The sequence below is a fragment of the Pseudorasbora parva genome, chromosome 24 (genome assembly GCF_024679245.1).
Source record: "Pseudorasbora parva isolate DD20220531a chromosome 24, ASM2467924v1, whole genome shotgun sequence".
Taxonomy (NCBI): domain Eukaryota; kingdom Metazoa; phylum Chordata; class Actinopteri; order Cypriniformes; family Gobionidae; genus Pseudorasbora; species Pseudorasbora parva.
In genome coordinates, this window is record NC_090195.1 from 12,628,219 (window position 1) to 12,650,764 (window position 22,546).

Consider the following 22,546-nt stretch of genomic DNA (forward strand, 5'->3'; position numbering starts at 1 on the left):
ATTGATTCAACAAGGTGCTGAAAGCATTCTTTAGAAATGTTGGCCCATATTGATAGGATAGCATCTTGCGGTTGATGGAGATTTGTGGGATGCACATCCAGGGCACGAAGCTCCCGTTCCACCACATCCCAAAGATGCTCTATTGGGTTGAGATCTGGTGACTGTGGGGGCCATTTTAGTACAGTCAACTCATTGTCATGTCCAAGAAACCAATTTGAAATGATTCGTGCTTTGTGACATGGTGCATTATCCTGCTGGAGGTAGCCATCAGAGGATGGGTACATGGTGGTCATAAAGGGATGGCCATGGTCAGAAACAATGCTCAGGTAGGCCGTGGTATTTAAACAATGCCCAATTGGTACTAAGGGGCCTAAAGTGTGCCAAGAAAACATCCCCCACACCATTACACCACCACCAGCTTGCACATCGGTAACAAGGCATGATTGATCCATGTTCTCATTCTGTTTACGCCAAATTCTGACTCTACCATCTGAATGTCTCAACAGAAATCGAGACTCATCAGACCAGGCAACATTTTTCCAGCATTCAATTGTCCAATTTTGGTGAGCTTGTGCAAATTGTAGCCTCTTTTTCCTATTTGTAGTGGAAATGAGTGATACCCGATGGGGTCCTCTTCTGTTGTAGCCAATCCGCCTCAAGGTTGTGCGTGTTGTGGCTTCTCAAATACTTTGCTGCATACCTCGGTTGTAACGAGTGGTTATTTCAGTCAAAGTTGCTCTTCTATCAGCTTGAATCAGTCGGCCCATTCTCCTCTGACCTCTAGCATTAACAAGGCATTTTCGCCCACAGGACTGCTGCATATTGGATGTTTTTCCCTTTTCACACCATTCTTTGTAAACCCTAGAAATGGTTGTGTGTGAAAATCCCAGTAACTGAGCAGATTGTGAAATACTCAGACCGGCCCGTCTGGCACCAACAACCATGCCACGCTCAAAATTGCTTAAATCCCCTTTCTTTCCTATTCTGACATTCAGTTTGGAGTTCAGGAGATTGTCTTGACCAGGACCACACCACTAAATGCATTGAAGCAACTGCCATGTGATTGGTTAATTAAATAATTGCATTAATGAGAAATTGAACAGGTGTTCCTAATAATCCTTTGAGTGTGTGTGTGTGTATATATATATATATATATATATATATATATATATATATATATATATATATATATATATATATATATAAATATGAACTTTTAGATGTGATTAATCGATTTGACTGCACTAGTGTATGTATATATATATGGGGACTGCAGATGGAAACTAGCATTAGCTAATTCTGGTACAAAACATCTTTTCGTAAGATTAATGTATTTTGTACATTGTCCCTGATAAATAAACTAATTAAATTAAATATATATATATATATACATACATACACTAGTGCAGTCAAATCGATTAATCACATCTAAAAGTTCATATATATATATATATATATATATATATATATATATATATATATATATATACTGTATATGCACTACTATATACACATTACATATACACAATAATATATTTATTACTTATGTTTACATATTATTTATAATAAAACATATACCATAATATATTTACAAATTAATTTAGGTTCTTTTTTTTACTCCAGTTATGCTGAAAAATTACAGTAGTGAGAATTTGAGGAGGAACATGTGCTTAATCTTAATGAAAATATCACAATGCAAACAAATTCAGTGGACCAAAAAGACATTTTCTTAATACAAATTAGTTGTTGTTTTCTTTTAATGTTTTAGGTGATATGAGAGCAGAACATTTCCTCATTTACATGCAAATTTTTTGGGGGTCAGGGAGTATGCTGATGAACCGATGCTTCCAAGCAGGAGGAATGCACTTTTAAACAAATATTAGTTTCAATGATGTATTTATTTATTTATTTATTTGACCCCAATTTATTTTGTGTTCCCTCTAAGTTGTGCATTTGTGTAGGGATGTAGTGATTCTGAGCTGGGCCTCAGTCTTTAAAAGGTTAGTTCACCCAAAAATGAAATATAAGTAATTAATGACTCACCCTAATGTTGTTCCACACCCGTAAGACCTCCGTTCATCTTCAGAACACAGTTTAAGATAGTTTAGATTCAGTCTGAGAGCGTATGCAAGTGTATACACACTATACTGTCCATGTCCAGAAAGGGAACAAAAACATCATCAAAGTAGTCCATATGTGACATCAGTTAGTTAATTTAGAATCTCTTGAAGCATCTCAAATACATTTTGGTCCAAAAATAGCAAAAACTACGACTTTATTCAGCATTGTCTTCTCTTCCGCATTTGTGCTCAAACCTCAAACTGTGTTCCGAAGATGAACGGAGGTCTTACGGGTGTGGAACGACATTAGGGTGAGTCATTAATGACATCAATTTCATTTTTGGGTGAACTAACCCTTTAAGTGCGAGTAAGTACATCTCCTACATTCACTTAAAGGTCAATAATACAGAGAGTCCTACTAATGTATATGCTGAGATAAGAATGCACCACAATAGCCTATTATAGTATTAGTTCTATAGTCTTTTTTTTTTTTTTTTTGACATTTAAAAGCTTTCACAACATTATAGCCCCTGCATGGTGAAGTTAAAAAGTTGATACAACGATATTTGCTTGCAGACCTGAAATGTAAAGCAACGTAAAGATGAAACGTAAAGTGTAGATGATTAGATTTGCAATTAAACATTTAATTTAGATTTTTAGCTTACAATTTATTTTTATTATGCCACTACTTCTCAGTTATTCCTTTTGACTGAATTAATGTATTCTAGAGAACGTCCTCTTAAAATAATTCCTGACATGGATACGATTTGGGACTGTTTGAGTGCGATGATTCTTTGAAAGAGACATTAGATGAAATACAGGGCAGCTTGTCTGGTTTAAAGGAACCAATGCATAACTACAAGCTTAACTTTTCATAGTTAGTTAGTTTGTCTGTTAGCCATTGATTACGCACAAGTATATTTAGGTGAACTTGATTGATATTTCTATAGTTGCTTTTTGGAAACTCCATAAGACGAACATTTGTTGAGTATCACTTTGTGTTTTTTACTGCAACACTCCAAGATGAATCTCACGAAAGAGGTCAAGAACACATCTGAATCATATTTCATCCTAAAAAATGATTCTGCGTAACAAAAATAAAACCTATTTTTTTACAATGAGATCGTTTTGTATTACAGCACTGAGAATTTAGAAATTCTCATGAAAATGTTACGGTTCAAAAAGTCGTAATGGTTCTGAACTAGACTTATTATTTTATTTTAAGATGATAAATTATGATTTCCTCATATTTGCCTCGTGCTGTTGTTTTACACAGACCGATTATACATCTGTCAGCTGATGTTCCGTTACCGTTCCACATGTCAGAATCTTTCCGTAGAAATATTTCATAACCATCTAAATCTGTCTTGATGCCGGTTAGTGATGTGTTTAGGGGTCTCCTAAGGGAACATTTTTGGTGACGGAGGGCATACTGTACCTTACATTTTCTCATATGTTATTGAAGTATAGATTTCAGTATTTATTTAAAACTATTTTTTAAAATGGAATAAAGAATGCACTTTGATGCCTTGAACTCAGAGCGTTCAGAAGATGAGATTGAAGTATGAAAGCATATTCCTGTGAAACCAAGGCCTTGCGTGTCATCATCCAGCTCAAGTAGATTCGATTTTGTCAGTGTACTCAGTTTATGCATGCACAACACAATAGGAAATAATTTTACCTACAATGAAATATCTGACCTGATATTCCAGTGTTGTCGTACAACCATGTAATCTGCAAAATAGACATTTTTGTGTGGCTATTGTTGTTTTTTGGACTTTTGTTTTCTTGCTCTTGGTAAGCAAGTCACCACTGCTTATAGATAAATGCTGTTTGAAACAAAATGTGTTAATGATTTTGTGTGACTGACACATAAATCCTCATGATGAAGATATCGATCTATTGACATTCCATCTGAAGTACCTATAAAAGAAGAACAATAAAGAGATCTTCCAGTACTATCTTTGATTTTGTGTACTTGAATTTCTAATGAATCTCGTAGTTGACAATTGTTCTGTTTCTCGGTTTATTATTTACATTTTAAGCCAGTTTTAATGTAAAAGAAAACCATATACAAACCAAAAAAAGAATTTTTACAAAGTACAGGTTATGTAAATTGACATGACTTGCATACATATAATGGCATAACTAGACAAGACCGGAGGAATTACATGATGTAGGGCTGGTAAATTGAGCAGCAAAGATTTAACGTGATGTCCCTCTATGACATTCATTTTATTACCATTTATCTAAAAGCTACTAGACCTTTTGGATGTATTATTTTTAAGAGTATTCTTTATCGTACCAAAAATTAGCAAAGAAATTGCTTTATTTTGAGGTTAAGGCTGCATTAACACAAATGAATGACTATTAATGAGAATTAAACACATTCATGCACAGACAGTTTAGAATGCTAGCGGCCTCCTCATTGGTGCACTGATACATATTGGTGAGGCAGATCAGACATCATTCTTGAAAACAAGGAACGGGGAATGGGGTTTGCTGTACGTACAGTATGTTACAGTAGGGCAGTACCAATGTTCCAGTCAGACCTGAGCAAAGACGGCAGAATCATTCCTCATCCTTTTAAACAGTTGGGGAGAATTCACTTAAATTGTGGCACATTTGACTTTTGTCAGTGCAAAAATCTGTCTATTTCACTAACCACACTTTTTTGGCTTCTACTCTGTCATTAACCAAATTAAAGTAAGCTTAAAATAAGCAAATCATATTTTTTCTTGTTATGGCCTATAACTGATAAATGCCAGACATTACAATTCTAATCTATACTTCATTGTGTATATTTTTATATAGCTCATACAACATTTAGTAAAAAAAAAAAAAAAAAAAAAAAAACCTATAGGTGCACTATGCAACTTTCCGTCCACTGGAGGGCGCCTATTCAAAACAAAGGCATAGTTTGATGACGCAACGTTGAGTGCAGCATCTTGGGACATGTGGTCTTCACCTCACAGCCGGTGGAAAATAGGACACGGGCAGAAATCACGTTCATGGATGCGGTTATTAACGTTACTATAGTGTAAAGCAGAGAAGGACCGAGAGTTGTGGAGCTGAGCATGGCCGCTGGAGCGCTTGTTACACAAATACCCGCCTCGCGAGCACCAGGACTTTTATCATGACGGGATGGGACACATTCGCCGGGCGCCTAGCTGCACTATTTCCGCTCTTCCGGTTATGATTATGAGGTAATGCAGCTCTATTTATCATATTAGATACATTTAAGTCTGTTGAAAATGATGTTATGACGTTACTCTGTGCGTCCACATGTTCACACTGAAATACACCAAATAAAAAACGGGGGTAGTGCAGATATGATGCAGTTGACAGGTGACTCCCCTAGACGCTATGCTGAAACGTCCCGGTCCTTAGTTAAAATAGCAATTTTCTCACAATTTACAAATAGTTGGAAACATTTGGGATATTGTAAGTACTCAATTGAACAAAAATGGTTTTTGGATATTTTACTGCAAAAATACTACATAGTGCACCTTTAACTAACATCTTAATGTACAGTATGAGATTTGCTAAAGATTACATTAAACAGCTTTTCAATTATTATTGGGTTAACTTTAAGTTTTAAATGCGTGTTAGATGATGACAAAGGTCATTTCAATATTAAAAAAGGGGAAATGAACACACAAAACTCTTAATTTTTCCCTCAAGTCTTTTTTTTTTTAAAATCGAATGTTCACCGGAGTGGTTCAAGACCTCAGGACTTTTGTCGTACTTGAACCACAAATACACACACACTGGATTCCAGGAATTTCCAATAAACAAAACAAAAAAGAATGGAGAAAAAAAAAGAGCAATGTTATACCCGGTTAATTTTGCTCTCATATTTAGTGATTTGGGTGCAAATGAAAGAGGCTAACAGTTGCCACAATTTATTCAGCGAATCCCCCCCTCTGTTTACTAAACCTCTCAGGATCTGTTCAGGGCTGCAATGGCTTTCAGGTATTTGCTGTAATACCAGCATAACTAAACAGGACTTCAACAACCCTGTGCTGTGTACAGTACTATACATTTTTCCCATGAGGGTAGTTGACCTGTCATTGCTGCCAGTGTGTGTTGTGAATGTGACGTGTGTATGGGTAAAGTGCAGTCTATTATGTGTGTGTGATGGACCACGTCTCACTTCTCATCCTCGTCACCCTCGCTCATGCTGCTGATGGAGGCTGAAGCACCCTTCGGGGAAGAGGGCGGCGAGGTTCTGGGCATGGCCCAGCGGGCGGGGGGTGACGGGGAACGGGATGGAGAAAATTCCCTTGGTGGGCTGTTGCTGGGTGAACCGCGCGGAGAGAGCGCCTGGATCATACGTCCACTACGCTCCTGAAACATCTGCTTCTGGAAAAATGAAAAAGTCATACTATATATATACACCATATACATAACATTTACACCATTCAAAAGTTTGGGGTCGGTGATATTATTATTATGGAAGAAATGAATTAGAATGATCTCTGAAGGATCATGTGACAAAGAAGACTTTTTACCGACTCCTTTTGAATGGTAAAGTGTATATATATATGCAGTGCTGGGCAGATTACTTGTAAATTGTATTCTGTTTTTACATGATGTAAATTGTAGTTAGTAATGTAATCTAGATCACTCATTTTAGGTAATATATTTAGACTACGTTTTGATTTCTTTTGACCTAAATCGTTAAAAATCTCAGGGGTCTCAAAGTGAATATTTTAGGTCAAAGGGGTTTTTGTCTGACAAAAAAAGTTTGGAAATCCCTGCATTACATGAACAAATAATAACACACATGAAAACAGCAATGACATCACACATTCAAATTTTTCCAGGTTTTCAATATTTTTATCCAGATCAATAATTGGTGAAGGTCACCCAGCACTGACATATATCTACAGCTATCTCTAGCTTACCCATGTCCCATCTGGTCCAAAAAGCTCCAGGAAGTTCCCAATGAACTCTCTTGATTTCTCCTCCCACTTCTGGATAAGATCATGGCTCTTCTCTTCCACTCTATATACAAAGTGCTTGGACTTCTCCTCTACCGTCCGCACTTTCTCTTTCATCTTGTCCACCTGATTCTGCAGACGGTACTTCTTTTCCTGGCCAGAAACAGTTTAGAGTTTAGAAACATGCATTTCTTAAAGGGTTAGTTCACCCAAAAATGAAATTGATGTCATTAACTCCTCCCCCTAATGTCGTTCCACACCCGTAAAACCTCTGTTTATCTTCAGAACACAGTTTAAGATACTTTATATTTAGTCTGAGAGTGTATCCAAGTGTATGCAGACTATACTGTCCATGTCCAGAAAGGGAGTAAAAACATCATCAAAGTAGTCCATATGTGACATCAGTTAGTTAATTAGAATCTCTTGAAGCATCTCAAATACATTTGGGTCCAAAAATAACAAATAATTGTTATTTCCTTTCTGGACATGGACAGTAAAGTGTGCATTCACTTGCATACGCTCTCGGACTAAACTGTGTTCTGAAGATGAACGGAGGTCTTACGGTTGTGGAATGACATTAGGGTGAGTCATTAATGACATCAATTTCATTTTTGGGTGAACTAACCCTTTAACTGTCATTGGCATTCAAAACACATCTTACTTTCGTAGTGTTACATACATCAGTAAATCAGGATTTTCAATGGAAATGTTTTATACATTTTTATTATGGGTCAAATTATGCAAGATATATATTTATAAAATTAAAATGACACAAAAATAAAATGAGGTAATAGTTTTTTCAAAACTATATTTAAATATTCACATTCGCACTTAGGTTTATTAATTTATTTATTTTGACATTTTTATATTTTTTTTGTTCTGGTTGTAAAATGTCATGTGATGTGACCCTAAATAGTTAATATTTATTAACGAATTTGTTATATATGCATTACATATATATATATATATATATATATATAATTTATTTATTGTATTAATATATATTTATTGTATTAAAAATACAAAAAATGTTTTATATTCATTCATATATAGACTAATTTATATATATATATATATATATATATATATATATATATATATATATATATATATATATATATATATATATATTTATATATATATATATATATATATATATATATATATATATATATATATAAATTAGTCTATATATGAATGAATATAAAACATTTTTTGTATTTTTAATACAATAAATACAGCCTTGGTGAGCATAAGAGACAGCTTCTAAAAACATTAAAAAAACGTACAGATCAAAACTTTTTGAACGGCTGTGCATAATATATATATAAAATGGTTAAGAAAAATGTGTTGATAAAAAAGTTTCATGTTTCAAAAGAAAACGAAATTGGATTAAACATTTAAGTACATTAAGTGCTTACATTAATATAACTGACATTCAGTTCTTTAGCGGTGTAGCCCCTCTGCAAGTTGCGTCTAGCGTACACGTCATAGTCTCTCACTATCCGGGTGATCAGGTCAGACGTTGAGATCCCTTCTGTCCTTTTAGTGGGCACAAACATACCTGAGACACTCACACATGTTAGACCTGATCTGAAGCACAAACAAACACATGCTCTTAAGCGAAGAATACTTTTCTTTACCTGCCTCCTTAATATGCTTGTACACATCCTCAGATCCAGCAGAGGAGTATGGGATGTCATCATGTGCCACAAAGTCAATCTAGAGAATACGAACCAGACAGTTAATCGCCGGGAATTATGGGTACGGTAATATGCCAAGGCTTGACTGACCTTGTGTTTTTCTAAAAATTCTTGGGTAAGAGTCCAGGGCGCATCACGCAAAATCTCATCGACGTAGCGGCAGTGTCTCAATGCCTCGTAACGCTCTTCTTCTGTCATTACGGTGAAGCCCTTGAACTTGTGAGTGAGTTCATCACTGCATACTTAACACACACACACAAACATACACAAATACATATTTCATCAGTTTAGGACCACACAATTCCTAATTTGACATTTGCTACAGAATCCTGAAAAGTTTGGATCAGTAAATGAAATGTGTCTGTACCTCCAACTATAAGGTAGGCGTTAGGGAACAGATTCTTAGCCTGCATCAGGGCGCGAGCGTGTCCAGAATGAAAGAGATCGAAGATCCCATCTGCATAGATTCGCACCGGCCGGTCCACTGAGAATGGAAAATTTAAGACACTTTTCAAAAAAAAATATTTACAATTTTTCTAAACACACTTTGTGCCTTACCGTTAACTTTTTTTAAAAAGAAATTAATAATTTTATTATATTTTTATTCATATTAAATGGATGAAAGGTGACCGTAAAGACATTTATAATGTTACAAAATATTTATTTTTCAAATAAATGCTCTTCTTTTGAACTTTGTATTAAAAAATATTAAGAAGCAAACCTTTTCCAACATTGATAATAATAAACAAATCACATTAAATTACATTTTAAGATATTATATAATAAAACACAAAAACAGATATTTTCATTTGTAATATTTCTCAGTATTACTGTTACATTACTAGTGTCAAAACAGCTGTGTCCTTAAATTTAAGTACAGTCAACTTTTGTTGTTTAAGTCATTTTAACTGAAATTACATTAAATTGACTTGTCTTATGCTCAACTTATTTTGGTTGAGTTAAAGCAATGTAAAAACATTGATCACAGAATTTTTGATCAAATAAATGCAGCCTTAAAATACTCATAATCAGACTACATTTACATGAGTGTTTTCTGGGTCACAGAATGAACAGTGAATCTCTGAATCTAGTCTCGCTGTGTCTGATCCCAGCGGTGGGCTATTCTACAAGCACTGCATTTTCCTCTGCCACTGATATGGGATCAGTTTAAGTAGCTTAACTCATCATTGTTTGATGGGATTAGTGAAAAGGGTCCAAAAGATAAAATTAAACTTTTGCACTTATGCATTTATCACGTATTTTTTGTTACTTTTTAGTAAATCAACTAAAATGGATCTTAGGCTTAAAGCCTTACTTGTCTTTATGATCAAGATAGATAACTATGTACACACACACACACACACACACACACACACACGTTTTAAAATGTAATTAATTCCTGTGATGGCAGAGCTGATTACTCCATCACCCATTACTCCAGTCTTCAGTCACAATCCTTTGAAAATCATTGTAATATGTTGACTGATTTGATAATATTATCATTATTGTCAATGTTAAAAACAACAAATATTTTGTGGAAACCCTGCTCCTTTTTCTCAGGATTCTTAGCTGAATATAAATTTCAAAAGGACAAGTGCTGTGCAATCGAATAATTGCGATTAATCACATACAAAATAAAAGTTTGTGTTTACATGTGTGTGTGTGTGTGTGTGTGTGTGTGTGTGTGTGTGTGTGTGTGTGTATGTATAAATATATATATATACACACACATGTACATATATAAGAAATAATATAATGTATATATTGATTTATATTTATATCATTTATCTTATATATAACTATTTTTATGTATGTACTTTTTGTAAGGATAAATGAAGTGGGAAGAGAGAAAGTACAGACTGACCAGGCGTTCCGAGTCGAGCTTGATCTACAGTCAGCTTCTCATGTGGCGCCCGACACTCACAACTCGTCTCGGGGGTAAATATGGCTGGTTCTATAAGAGTCTGAAGAGAATATTGAAGAATATATTGATTTGAGAGAAATTATGAGAAATATATAGACACTGCAGCTTCCCGAATAAAATACTGTTTAGGTTAAACAGGCCTAGATCCTGCTGACTTGACATCCTATTTAGTCTTCACAAAAAGGTTTACTTTTATGCACTAATACAGGTTATTATCTGATGCATTGATTTCAGGACATTCTGTGTAACAGTCTCTTTACGCCGGATATTGATTTGTCCAGAAGAGGCTTCTCTGATATAGTTGACTAAAGACAAATCATTGGTCCACAGCAGCACAGAGTGAGGGAGATAGACACAGACACGCTGTACATAACACAGACAGTTCAATCCATTCAAACCTCCTGGAGGCTTATAGCATCAACAGAGAACAATAAGCCTGCAGAGACTCTGACAACACATCGCTCTGAATTAACATTTCAATGTATAGCAAGGTAGCAGTGATATTTTAAAAACAAAATGTGTGCATTTTTCAGGGAGATTATGTGGGTTAGTTGTCAAAAGTTATTGAATTTTTCTGAGGTCAAAATCAATTTTGATATTGAAAGAAATAATTGTTTAAATATTAAATATTGTCCACTTGCCTGTATTATATTAATTGCTGGATGATATGCAAATATATTTACAAAATAAATTTATAAAACAAAAATATGGATAAAGTAATTATATATATATATATATATATATATATATATATATATATATATATATATATCACTTTTTTGCACTAATTTACCCCAACATATAGCAAACTATTTAATTATTTAAACTAGCAAAAATATTTAGTATTCTAATTTAAGAGAGATTTTAAATTTTGAAACAATGTTATATTTAAGGGGTTTTAGTTTAGTAAAAACATTAATCACTTCAAGTCAGTATCGTATTATATAATATTATAATGCATTTTATATATTGATATAATAGCCGATGCATTTTTGCCTAATAAAAATATTGTCTACTTCAAATCTTGTATTATATTGTATTATATATAATGTACTACATTTGGGGGTTTTGTATTTTGTAAAATAAATAGCATGAAACAACAAAATTAAAAAGGTAATATACAAAAATATCAAAATATTAAAATGTAGGTTTTTTTTAGTGTTCACTTGTTTACACAACAATTATGGCAAAATTAATCTTAAGATTTTATTCTAATTTAAGACCATTTTGGTCTTGGTGTTAGAAACCAATACAAACGCACCGCAACAGATTTTTTAAAAAAAGTGGATTTTTTTTAACTTAAAACTACTGAGATATCCTGATGCCAAATTCCTAGTGGGACAACTAGCCCCGATCTGTTTTCGTAGACGTGGACAAAGCCACCAGATGCTGTTTAAATAAATTCTGGGCAAACACATTACAGAAATGTTAAAGAATATTTATCTGATTTAACCTTAGATTGATTTTAGGGACCTTTGGGAAAATGGTGACCATCTGTCCTTTCGGGAAATGCCCACTGAGAGCTTCTTCCTCCCGGTCAACAGCTGGTACATATGCATTTACATTTTACAATGAAGATATGCTATGTAGGTGTGATATGAAATGATTCATTGGAGGCAAAATCTCCATGGAGCAATGCATGATTCATTCCCATAGCAACGGAGACGGTGTGTGTCGAAGGATGCTGGGTACCTTTCCCAGAATTCTATACAAGGTGAAGAGGAGGAGCAACACCACAGAAGGGCAACCTGCAGATAAATGCAATCTGGATGGTGTATGTAACATTAGCTCTGCAGCATCCCACCAAAGCGTAGGCTCGCTCACTTAAAAAACAACATCTGGTGGACGCCAGGATTAAAAGAGCTTATTGCAACATTATAACATGGCATTAGCACAGACACGCAGACAGTCAGTATGAAATGTCTCACTTTAACTGCAGTTTCACAAGCTCAACGTCACCCAGACAGCAGCACAAAAAGACAGATGAAAACAAAGAATAAGTGACCCAGCCTCTCTTCAACGTTTCACAGATTCCTTTGACGACAACAAAACACATATATCTCACCGTTCGTGGCAGTGGACAGGTATGTTCCAGCTCCTCCATGATTTCTGGAGGGTCCAAGCCAAACAGGACGTGACTCCACCTGTACCTGACTCAGCATCAGTCTAGAGAAGCTTTTCTAGCCGTTAGCCGAGCCTCAGTCAGGGATGCTCTACTCCAGCCTGTGTCTAGATCCCGCCCACTCGCTCTTCTCTTCCTCTCAGACTCTCCCGGCCAAACCCTCCTCTCACAGTGAGGCCGCCTATAGAAAGAGATGCATTTCTGCCCTGCGCCCACACACAGGACCTCAATGATGGCATAACAACAACAACAAGGAAGAGAGTCTGTCGATGAAGGCAGTGGCAAGTCTGGAGAGGACCAATCAGCAAACGTGGCTTCCTGTCTTATTTACATATGAGAGCGTGATTGGCCGAGCAGGCTATAGCACCATCACTGTGAACCCACTGCTGAGCATCTCCGAGGGCTCTTCATCTTCCTTCACCATTGTGGTGGATCACAAAGGCTCGCTGAAAGAGACAACAATACAGTTTTCAGGTTTGGATAGAAACATAGAATAGTTCACATCTGATCATCTATCAGCCCCAAACACTAGACACGACAGTGAGGTGTAAAAGGCGTTTGTAGCAATTTGTAGAAATGTTTCATTTTCACACAACCACAATTATAGATTTAAAAAAATGATATTTTAATTTCATGTGATGTCTTCTTTATATTTATTGGAATGATTTTGTTAAGTTTGTGAACATAGTATCAACCATGTTCAGACTATGCAAAACAAAAGACCTTGACCTTGTTTAGTGTAGTACATTTACTACTTTTACAGTAAATTAGTACATTTACTAAATACATATTTATATTTTAGACACATCACGGCCATATTCCAGGATGACAATGTCAAGATTCACCAGGCTCAAATTGTGAAAGAAATGTTGGAAGAGAGAATAAAAGAATCGTTTTGAAGTCCTGGAGTAGACATAGAGTGCTTGATTCTTGCTTTAAAGGGATAGTTCACAAAAAAAAAATGAATTTTCCATGATTTACTCAACCTCCAGCCATCCTAGGTGTATATGACATTCTTCATTCAGTCTAATACAATCGGAGTTATATAAAAAAATGTCCTGGCTAATCCATGCTTTATAACAGCAGTGAATGGCAGCCCAAAATTTGAAGCCCCAAAAAAAGTTAACTGTTACATTAAGGTTAAATTAAAGGGGGGGGGGGGGGGGGGGGGGAACACCAGTTAACTGTTTGGTTACTGACATTCTTCAGAATATCTTCCTTTGTGTTCAGCTGAAGAAAGAAATTAGCACTCGTTCAAAATTAGCAAATCAACTAGTTCAAATCAACAATGTCAAAGTGTGTTTTTGATGGAGCGGTCCCAACGATAAAAGTTCACAGTCCTGCTTTAGAAGCAGGCGGTGAGTAAAACTGCTTCAAATGTCTATGTTGTTGGATTTCTTTCCGCAAGTCAGTAAACAACACGCTCGTGTTTAGTTCATTTATCAATGGAGCATGCAATCTTTCTTTTATAAATATAATAAAACTAAAAACTTTTCAGACATATGAAGGATGCAATACTACTCTATAGGTACTCAAGACTGACATGGGATTGACTGAAACTGAGTGTTTCACCCCCCCTTTAAGGTCTACCCATTCACATGTGAAAATGATTCTTAATGCTCCCTTCCAACCATTCTTTCACATTTTGAGCCTGAAGAATCTTATCGTCATCCTGGAATATGGTCATGAAGTGTCACACAAATGACAAGCTACACACTCCATCAATTAGGGTTAGAAGAACTCTTGCCAAAACGTGCTAGAAAAAAAATAATAATTACTGCAATAATAATTCAATCATGGACTCTTAAAGGTCTAGTTCACTTTAAAATGAAAATTCTGTCATCCTTTACTCACCCTCAAGTTGTTTCAAACCTGTATGAATTTCTTTCTTCAGCTGAACACAAGGGAAGATTTTTTTGAAGAATGTCAGTAATCAAACAGTTAACTGGAGCCATTGACTTCCATAGTAGGAAAAAAATACAATGGAAGTCAAATGGCTCCAGTTTGGTTACTGACATTCTTCAAAAAATCTTCCCTTGTGTTCAGCTGAAGAAAGAAATTCATACAGGTTTGAAACAACTTGAGGGTGAGTAAAGGATGACAGAATTTTCATTTTCAAGTGAACTATCCCTTTAAGCATTGACCTATTTAAATCCAAATAGTGACTTTATTGTTGTCCGTGCTATAGGACAGTATGTTTAGTTTTTTTTTCTCTGGGATTGTTCAGAAAACATTTTGAGAACGTTTTAGTTGTTATCCACTTGGAGGCGCCATTGTTTCAATTTTACTTAGTGTGTTTGAACATGGCACAAAGGGGTTATTTTAAAATGCTAAAACAACAGTTTATTAATTAGACATTCAGTATTTGTTAATATTTTCTCATGCAGCTACCCTTCATTCACTCTCAACTGTCAGCCCTGTGTCTAATAAAGTGAACAAAACTGATCATTTCAGTGTCTTAATATTAGATGCCAATGTTTCATGATAAACTGGATCAAGAGAATAACAGTAGCTCCAATCAGCACAAAAACTTTCCTCTGACAGCCATTTCCCTGAACGTCTCCATTGAGTGCCAGTGTTGCGTTCATTCAGCACAGGTAATGATTTCAGTCACAGGACAGAACAGAAGTGCTTTGAAGAACCACCCCCCCCACCCTCAGAAGGCACAATGTGGTCCAGGAGAGCAGGCGAGAGATTTGATATCCTCTTATGCGTTTCCTGTGAGCTCTTCTCCTCATCACCATGAAGACCGAGTTTCATTTTCTTGGGGGTATGTACTTTTGACTGCTGTATCCCCAGAGACTCAGAGGCCAACAGTACTGTGAATAACACTTCCATCAGTGGGGCCGTAGCTAATAGATTCAACTCTTACGGCTTGTGAAGCAGCTGTGCTCCAGCTCAAAAAGGTTATCGGCCTGTGTCATAATCAAATAGAGAATAAACAGGAGATCATTTACAAAGAGAAGAGACTCTCCCCTCCAAGACGTTGAGAGGGTCTGGGGAAAAAAAAACACTTCCTTTTTGAGGCAATTGCAATGTGATATAAGTGTGCTGATTCAAGGTTAAGGATATTCTTTTCTCTCTCTTGAATACTGAGATTCCCCTGAGTATTGTTTGACGTAATCTGCTTAAGTAACTTCTTTAAAGTGACATTAATTTCATTCTGGTCTCAAACATTTAGAAACAACAAGCTAATTAATTTTTCATTTAGACATGCAAAATAACACACTGCAAGGAAAATGCAAGCTCATTAACCTCCTAATCAATTTAAATGTTAATTAGCATCCACTGTAGCATCCTTCCTAAATTAGCAAGTTAATGCAAGACACATCTTAGGAATATTTCACGTTAAATACAAGTTTTAAAAGAATAGTTAACTGGAAAAAATTTATTTAAATACATTTATTTAAATTATTTCCTCATTAGCCCAAGTTATTTTTTGTTCATCAATGCATTAGTCAGAACTATGCTTCGATTGGTTATTTAGCTATTTAGTCAAACTTTTCATCGTTTGTTTCACTTCGTTTCACAAAAGCATTGTGAGGTACCGGTAAGTTGATCGTAGAGACCATTGTTGGCAATGGTTCTACAGGGCTTCATTTTCCTAAGCATCTTAAAGCCACTATATGTAATTTTTCGGCGCTAGAGGTCACTTATTCAGAGCAAGGCATAGCTTGATCACGACCGATCACGACATGATTTTTGCGAGCTTTTTTATTATGCCATAGACGGCCGTTTCCACTTAGTGGGAAGTTCGGATCATTTTACTGACTCAGATCTTTGAATCTCGTTCAGCAAAATAAACAAATATTTATTCAAGTAATCTCATTTATTTAAAGAGAATCTAATTCAAATGTTACATTTTTCAATAGATTTAATACTGTTTAAATAAAATAAAATAAAACTATAAGCTAATGCAGTCATGGCCAAACTTTAAGAAAGAAATGATTAATTAATTGCTTAGCTTGCCTCACCTCCCGATGCAAATAGTTTTTTCTGTAGTCACTTCACATTTAATCACGTCTGTTCCATAGAAAGATTAGTACACCTCTCGTGACTTCTGGTTTGAGCTGTTAGTTCCGTCATCATGTCTGATCTGAGCAGTGACAGTCTCATATGTAATACATGCGTCCGGAAACAGAAAAGATTAGTTAATCTCTCGAGTCTTCTCGCTCGAGTCATTTGTTCAAGTCCCCATAGGCTGAATGCAGAAACAGTTCATCTGTCGAGTCTTCGGGTCTGACTCTGAGTCTCGTTCTTTTGTCACATGACTGTGCCGGTTCAGTGTCTTGCAACATATACAACATTACAGTCGTATTATTGATGGCAAGTTGTTATATATTTATTATTATAAAATCATCAGAAGATATGGGCAATAAACTTTTATTATGCCTATCCATTCTGGCCAACCCAATGTGTCCAGGATTCATAGGAAAATCAATTATTATACTAGCTAAAAAAATGGAACTATACAAAAAACTACGCACTTGTTTGTGAGGAAGGTTGTGAATTAACTAATTTCTGTATCCAACACGGCTTTCAAGTCACGTAACACAAGAACGAGACTCAGACTGAAGACTCGAGAACTAATCATTTCTGTTTCCAGTACAGACTGCATCGCCTTGTCTATGGGGCTGGGACTTGGTGAACGAATGACTCAAACCCAGACTCGAGAGATGAACTAATCAATTCTGTTTCCTGTACAGAGAATATGGGATGTTGCGCATGCGCCGTCAACACAAAATGAACGAATCGCTCACTGAGAAAACCTGTTGTTCTCCAGTCATAATAAAGATTCGTTCAAAATGAACGAATCGTTCATGATTGACACATCACTTGTTCCACTTCGTCCACTCATGCATATGCGAGGTAACGTAGTGCTGTTTTATCATATTAGATACATCTGAGTGTGTTAATCAAACAACAAGACAAAGACAGCAGCAGTTTATTCGACTGCTTTCACTTTATAGTTAGTCCAGGCCACAGCATAGTCTGCCCATCAACATGCTTGTTTTTTTTCTTTAAATACAGTTTAAAAAAAGACCAAGCATTCGATCTATATCAGAGCGGCAGCACGTCCTCAAATCTTTCTACAGCGTCATTGTCAGGGCGGCCAGAGCGAATTTTGACTGCCTTCACATACTATCGGAAGTTTCCTACTTCCCACTTCAGAAGTCGTGATTACGAGCTTGTTGTGTTCAGGTGCTTTGTTGTCGGAAAGAATGGAGGACGCCAGGTTTATAATTTTGTGCGTCTTTAATTTTTTTTATTTTAACTCTATAACCATTTCAGTCATTTCCCGGTCCCAGAAAATCATAGAATCACTGGCAAACATAGCAGCATAACACAACACTAAAGCATATTGTTTATAATCACATTCACAATAAAGGTATAATGTAGACAATAAAGGCTGCTTAAAGACTAAAATGGCAAAAGTTTTCAGCCATACAAGCCATTGTATGGCTACTTTTACCACACTATCTAGATAGTCAGCTTGCTCACTATTCTGGAATGATGGTAGCCTGGATGCCAGCCGAACTCAGCCCCGACCACAAAATGTTTAGGTCAGGCGGTTCGATCCATAGAGGAGTGATTTTGCCCGAACAGAAACTGTTCGGACCAATGAACAGATCGGGGGTTCTCTGGAAAAAAATGGCGTTTGGGGGGTAAAATGTGTGTTATTTTGGCAATTTTGCCTGCTAAAATTCACACTCATGGGACTATATATCAAATAATAGTCGCTTCAACCCGCTGATGTAGAAAACAACCCGCAGAAAAAAACGTGGACTTGGCAACACAGTGCAGTTGAGCTCTGTTGACATTTGACAACTAGCATAATGCGTCGCTTCGTTGTTCTGATTGGTTGTAGGTCTATCCAATTGAGGCCTTTCCTGGTTCAGTTGAAACACGCCCCATAATCACAGCCCAATGGAGCAGTTTCAGACTTATATTCTGACTAGAATTGAGTATGACCACGTCAGGCTAGAATGATGGTTTTCTACGCTAGAAGCGATTTTCGATGTGTTTAAAATACACAAAATGCTTCAAATGATTATTAATTTATGTTAATATGTACTACTTTGACGACAAGACAAGACAATGAAATTGTTGTGGGGAAAAAAAACGAATAAAACACCTGCCACAGCAGAAATTCGTCTCCCATCTGCCATTTTTAACGGTTATCCCACGCCCAGGTATCAACATTATTTCCGAACTTCCCAGTGGTAAACACGACATCAGAGGGCATTCATGTGAAATTTTTTCCTCAAAAACTCGTATTTACGATAATTCCGATTTAAGCACGTTAAGGCAGCATAAGAGCGGATACATGGATGCAGCCAGTTACACAAATGTTAAAGGGTTACTTCAGCGCTGGGAAGATGAATCTGCATTTAAACTGGGTCATTAATGTAGTAGAAACTAGAAATGTGAAATTATTTTAGAATTTGGTGCCTTCTAGACTGAGGAAAGACAGAAAATGTATTTTTGTCTCATGGGGATAAAAGACAACAATTCCCAGAAGGCTTCGCTGCCCTATGAGGCCACTCCCAAAGCTACTGAATCACTGGATTACTGTGACTGAGCTGGAGAACAGACACTACAATTAAATACTGAAAGTGTTTGGAACGCTGGAGGAGTCAAATTACAATTACCGTCATGAATGAGCTGAATGAGCTTTCTGAGGTAATCGCATCCACGCTCGCGGGCCACGGCATACATTTATTGCGCGTGTTCAGTCTGGCGCATTTTCAGTTCATGCCTTTGGAAGCTTAACTTTCATAGAAATGAATATGAGAAGTTAAAACACTTACATTACTCTGCATAGCTCCATGAATGCCTACAGCTGCCAGCTGCGCTGTGAGTGTAATCTCCCATCCCCCATCCGCGGGTTGAAAACATGCGGAAATGGCTCCTTCTGCTGGCTGTAGTCTTTAGCCGTTGGCCAAAAATTCTGAAAAAACAGGTCTTCTGTCATAAGCAAGCAGCTGTTTATTTCTCATGTGCAGCATGTTAACTAGCACCACACTTTGTACTTAAGGTAAAGACAATTTACATTTATATTAAAAACACTATTAAAAAGAGTGTATATGTGGACACTTAAATTGCCTGTGCAATATGTCCATTACAATTAAACATTTGCACTACATGATACTGGTATTATTGTAAAGATTAAAAAAAGAAGGGATTTCATTACTGCAATGGCAAAAGTTTATTTAACAAAAACGCCAATATAGTCATACTCATCACAGGAAACATTCTGCATTTTTACATTTTCAAAAAAACATAATTTAGTATGTTTATAAATCCATTTACATTGTAGCGTAATGTAAGTGATCTCAGGTTTATATTACATTGTGGACACACACACACACACACACACACATTCTCTCTCTCCCTCTCTCAATAATTAATTCAAATAAATCTTATTGCCCTACTTGATCTCTGTGTCATTTAAAGCGGGCAGAATGCTCTATCTAGCGAGTCGTAACTGATGAAAAGAACTGTGATTTTCCACCCGTCCAGTCAAATATTGCACTACAAACATCAATAACAACTTAAGCTTATCTTTAACTTGGCAAATATTAATGCACAGCTAGCCCTGGATTATCACTTACGCATTGCTGTAATATCAGGTTTATTTTAGCACCTTTTTTTTTTTTTTACAGTGCAGTTATGTGGGGCACTATTGGAAAAATCAGAACGCTGATGTCAGAGCATTATGATGGGAATTCATGCTGACATACATGTCAACTATAGAGTGCCTTGATTCCCATTGTTTTGTCAGACCTATGTATAGCATTTCAGGCAATATATATTTAGAATGAGAAAGCTTAAGCCACAAGGGCTTTCTTGGTTTGAATAGCTCTGTGGGAAACATGCTCAGGACAGTTGATGTAGTTACAGATCACAGCTAGTTGCAATACATTCATTAACTTGCCCGATACAGAGCCTTTGAAAAAAAATTCATATCCCAGCAAGAGCAATTTAATGACTATAAGGGCCTGATCACACATGCTCTGCATGAAAACAAAGCTTAATTGTGTCCGACATCTGGCTTGCATAGTTAAGCATTTTCATTTGATAAATCAACAAACAAAGCATCACATACCATTTGTTTGATGAGAACCCCAAAGCTACACAGCATCCATCTAATTGTTTACTATAGATAGCTTACAGGTATGTGAAGAATCTTGTTACAACACCCAAAGCTGTGATTTAGCATTTAACAATGTCAACAGATCACCAAATGACACCGTTTTATTTTGGGCATCACTAATTACACCCGGTATCGAAGGCTTCCTGTGAAAGTGAAGCTTCTGTTCTGACAGCTCTGGAAATGAGAATAGGAATGACGCTCTCATGTTTGCCTGCAGATAGAGTGACGGCGAGAATTTTAATGAGAGGTGAGCGCAATATTACCAGTCGCAAACAGTTTTTGTTTAGGTCCTCGTGTGAAGTCCCATGTTCTGTTTGTTCGACTAGTTTCCATCACTGCTGGTTGTTTGGTGACGCACGCACAAAGTTGGCTGTCGCGAAGGGTTATTGAGTGCTTGTTTTGTAATCGGAGCACGTATGTGCATGTGTTTTGTATAGTGAGTTTATTTGTTATTGCAGTCTTTGAGTTACCACGATGTGACGACAAATCACTGTTATATTTCCCCAAGGCTTCTCGAGCCTTATCATGGCCTTAAAGTTAAGTAATATTTCCACTGCAGAACATGATCAGTTTTGAGAATGCACATGTACCTGAAGGTCACGCTGTCATTGTGTCGGTGGTGGAAGTGATCAGGCTCTCCCTGTAACATCTTCTGACTGGTTGCACCTTTGGTGATCCGTGAATCATGAAATGGGAGGGAACGACATTTCCTAAATGGAAGGTAAAGTGTTGTTGTGTTGACTTTCCACTTCTCAGGGAGATTGCTGTTGACCTGTCACAAACAGAGGGCATGATGGGCAGAGAAGGGAAGCAAACAAAAGGGCAATGATTTCATGCCCGTCTGACTTAATCCAACTGACCATATAAAGAAAGACGCTCAGTTGGACGTGTTCTTGTATTTTTAGTCCAGTGTTATATAAATGAAACCGACCCACTTGGCCTGGGACATCCAATTAGATGGAATCACATGCAGGAAAAAACTGTGTCAGGAAGTCCACAGACTGCGATTTCCCACTGAATCAGGACATCTCATATTTGTCCTGTCGAATAAAGGAATTCACTGGAGTTCAAGGTGTCACAAAAATAATGCTTTTAATAAAGAGTCACATTATAAACACTTGGGCATCAAACATGAGCACAATGTTTTTTTTGTTTTTTTGTCTAAATGGCTCATAAATGCATTGTTGCATTGAATTGAATGTGACCATTTACATAAGAACGGCGATACAAGCCATTTGCACAGAGATTTGTTATATGAAACCATTTCTGTTCGTATTTTCTTGAATAAATCATATTTGTCATATAAATAATGCACTGGATTGAAGGGTCGCATTATTTAACCCTGCTTATTGTATTGAAAAAGAGTAAAGAAAATAGTTTAAAGAAAAACGTTTTTATCAAGAATATTAAGCTGTGTCCATTCACAACCTGTGGGTTATACATGGGAACTTTGCTTTTATAGAACAATAATGGTTTGATCTTTCTGACATCAAATTTAAAGGAGTGATGAAATCGAACAACTGACAGCTGATTGGTTGATTGTAATCATTATTTCTATCAGTTATCTGACTTTATCCAGATGAATTTGTTCTGACACAGTTTAATTCTTAGTTCTAGCTATATTTTATTACCA

General features: G+C 36.3%; 1 protein-coding gene and 1 long non-coding RNA gene across 6 annotated transcripts; both read right to left on the bottom strand.

Annotated features, from left to right (window-relative positions):
- Positions 1–5,533: 5,533 nt before the first annotated feature.
- Positions 5,534–12,945, bottom strand: pcyt1ba (phosphate cytidylyltransferase 1B, choline a). Of its 5 annotated transcripts, none has more exons than XM_067435649.1 (8): positions 12,699–12,945; positions 10,574–10,673; positions 9,077–9,193; positions 8,800–8,951; positions 8,650–8,728; positions 8,443–8,543; positions 6,971–7,159; positions 5,534–6,425 (listed from the first exon to the last, which is right to left on the bottom strand). In XM_067435649.1, the coding sequence occupies exons 1-8, from the start codon at positions 12,735–12,737 to the stop codon at positions 6,213–6,215; spliced, it is 990 nt and encodes a 329-aa protein (XP_067291750.1). In that variant the 5' UTR covers positions 12,738–12,945; the 3' UTR covers positions 5,534–6,212. The 5 variants fall into 5 exon arrangements, with proteins under 5 accessions (XP_067291750.1, XP_067291747.1, XP_067291749.1 ...); XM_067435646.1 differs by having other exon boundaries at positions 5,534–6,422; positions 8,428–8,570; XM_067435648.1 differs by having other exon boundaries at positions 8,428–8,543; positions 12,699–12,944.
- A 20-nt stretch (positions 12,946–12,965) lies between these two features.
- LOC137064276 (uncharacterized) lies at positions 12,966–22,064 on the bottom strand. Its single transcript, XR_010901534.1, has 3 exons — positions 21,504–22,064; positions 19,568–19,707; positions 12,966–13,201 (listed from the first exon to the last, which is right to left on the bottom strand). It is a non-coding gene; the product is annotated as an uncharacterized lncRNA (long non-coding RNA).
- Positions 22,065–22,546: the final 482 nt, after the last annotated feature.